Consider the following 3,028-nt stretch of genomic DNA (forward strand, 5'->3'; position numbering starts at 1 on the left):
ACATTGTTATATTGTTTTGTTTCTCTTCCTTTCAGTTAAAAAAAGCATGTATTTCATTTAACTTTGTACATGGCATATATATCTTAATGTTGCTGTAATTAGTTTTCTTTGAAATAAAGCAGAGGCCACAATAAAGACCAGAGGTAAAAATCTGTTTCCTATTACCTTCAAGGAGCATCATGTACATTTAGGTCCTGATAACTACTATTCCTTTATACACATACACAGACACACTTAAGCACAGGTTATGTGAGTGGCTCATACCCCAATACTGACTAGGCTTGGGAAAGTAACTTCAGTGAGAGGCATTGGTGTGTAGGCTATATATATATATATATATGACCCACCCATTAAATTTATTCACAATATTCAGCAGGACACCTTTCTTTTTGAAAAATTTCTTCTAATTCTTTGACTGAAAGTTCTTCATCAGAACTTGACTAAAAGCAGTATTCACATCCTTGTTCCCCTGACTGTAGATGAGAGGATTCATCATGGGTGTGACAAGAGCATAGAAGATCACCACCACCTTGTCCTGCTCAGCAGAGGCTGTAGAGCGGGGCTGCATGTAGGTGAAGAGGGCCATCCCATAAGACATGGAGACCACAGCCAGGTGGGAAGCACAGGTCTCAAAGGCTTTGCGGCGTCCCTGGGTAGAGCGGATCTTCATGATGGCAGCCACAATGTGGGCATAGGACAGACAGACCAGGGAGCAGGGCACCAGCAGCACCACAACACTAGAGGCCAGTATCACCACCTGGTTGAGGGTGATGTCCACACAGGCCAGCCTGACCAGTGCCAATGTCTCACAGGCCACATGGTTGAGTACATTGTGCCCACAAGTAGGAAGGCACATGGTGACTGTTGTCTCTACAGCAGAATTAACTACACCCACAAACCAAGAGACACCTGCTAGACCCATGCAGAGCTTTGGGCTCATCACCACTGTGTACCGAAGTGGATCACAGACAGCCACATAGTGGTCATAGGCCATGGCAGCTAGCAATAGAAACTCAGTCCCTCCAAGGGTCAGAGCAAAGAAGAGCTGGGTCCCACATAGGGCAAACGAGATGGTCTTCTTCTCCATGAGGAAGTGTGCCAGCATCTGGGGGACCCCACTGGAGGTGTAGCAGATGTCCACCACTGACAGGTGGCAGAGGAAGAAGTACATGGGCAGGTGGAGTCGTGGATCCAGTGCAATCAGCAGGACAATAAGCCCATTGCCCAGCAGAGTCAGCAGGTAGGTGACCCCAAAGAGGACAAAGAGTCCAGCTTGGATGTGTTTGTCAGTGGAGAGACCCATGAGGATAAACTCACTTACCCAGGTTGCATTGTCTCTCATGGTGCAGTTGGGCCAGCTAGCCAGAAGGACAGGAAGTAGAATCAAGGACAGTCAAGTTAAAATATCATTTTGCTTTTTGTACTAATTCCTTGACTAGGACTGGAGCTGGAGCTTGCAGCATAACCTGTTTCTTTAACCTGGGTGGTTAGGGAGGAAATAATGAAGGCATTTAATTTATTCTCCTGAAAAAAAATGAAGAAAAGAAAGCAGAGAGCAGGTTGCATGGGAGAGAAACCACAGATAGGCATGGTGGCACCTCCCTGTAATTTTATAATGTGGGAGTTGGATGCAGGTGGATCAGAGATCAAGAACAGTCTGAAGTACAAAAGGGAGTTTTGGGTTCATTGAATCTTTCTTAAGCAGATAACTAAAGGAGGGAGATTTGTCTTCTCATACTAAGTTTAAGTTTCTGAAGGTTAACACCCCCGATTTGGCCATTAATTTATGTTTAACATCCTGTACCGTAATAGATATAAGTAATCAAATCAGTGTAGAAGGAAATATGATCTATAATAGGGGAGGAAGAAAAGAAAAAGTTATCACAGATGCAAAGGAACAGTAAAGGAAAATTCACATCTAGGAAAAATAAAAAAAAAGTCTTGGGCATGGGGAGCGTAGTACTGAAAATTAACAGGACAAAAAGCAGGTTGCATAATGTGGCATAGCAGAGGCCATGCCTTCCTGATTGTCAGCATCATTTCCAACATCTCAGTTCTATTGTTATCCATGCTTCTCGAAAGTCTAGGTTGTGGCCTTGCATGGAATCCTCTTACATCCCCATCATTTCATGTATCTGTTTTGAGGAGGCTTATATCCCTGGATGAACGTCTATTAAGGAGTTGATTGTTCCAGGAATAGTGCAGGGCATTTTGAACTTGTACATGAGTACAAAGACAGAGACAGCAGTCTTTCTTTCTTTGATGTTATAATTTAGGAATAGAGAGATTAATTTAATTTTTTATTCAATATATACCTTATTTACATTTCAAATGATTTCCCCTTTCCTGGATCCCCCCTCCCCAAAAGTTCTATAAGCCCTCTTCCCTCCCCCTGTTCCCCAATCCATTCCCAATTTCCTGTCCTGGTATTTGCCTACACTGCTGCACTGAGCCTTTCCAGGACCAGGGGTCCTTCCTTCCTTCTTCTTGGGCATCATTTGATATGTGAACTGTGTCTTCGGTGTTCTAAGATTCTAGGCTAATATCTGCTTTTCAGTGAGTACATACCATGAGTGTTTTGTTGAGACTGGGTGACCTCACTTAGGATGATGTTCTCCAGCTCCATCCATTTGTCTAAGAATTTCATGAATTTGTTTCTTTTTTTCTTCATTTTTTATTTGATATATTTTTATTTACATTTCAAATGTTTTCCCCTTTCCTGAATCCCCCCTCCCCAAAAGTCCCATAAGCCCTCTTCCCTCCCCGTTTCCCCATCTTCCCCTTCCCACTTCCCTGTTCTGGTATTGCCCTACATTGCTGCACTGAGCCTTTCCAGGACCAGGGGCCACTCCTCCGTTCTTCTTGGACATCATTTGATATGTGGATTATGTCTTGGGTATTCCAAGTTTCTAGGCTAATATCTGCTTATCAGTGAGTGCATACCATGACTGATCTTTTAAGACTGGGTTACCTCACTTAGTGTGATGTTCTCCACCTCCACCCATTTGTCTAAGAATTTCATGAATTC

At 43.3% G+C, this 3,028-nt stretch overlaps 1 protein-coding gene across 1 annotated transcript; it reads right to left on the minus strand.

Annotated features, from left to right (window-relative positions):
• Window positions 1-403: 403 nt before the first annotated feature.
• On the minus strand, window positions 404-1,342 carry LOC127677411 (olfactory receptor 2F1-like). The gene has a single exon (XM_052172495.1). The coding sequence runs from the start codon at window positions 1,340-1,342 to the stop codon at window positions 404-406; it is 939 nt and encodes a 312-aa protein (XP_052028455.1).
• Window positions 1,343-3,028: the final 1,686 nt, after the last annotated feature.

The sequence above is a fragment of the Apodemus sylvaticus genome, chromosome 2 (assembly GCF_947179515.1).
Source record: "Apodemus sylvaticus chromosome 2, mApoSyl1.1, whole genome shotgun sequence".
Lineage (NCBI taxonomy): Eukaryota > Metazoa > Chordata > Mammalia > Rodentia > Muridae > Apodemus > Apodemus sylvaticus.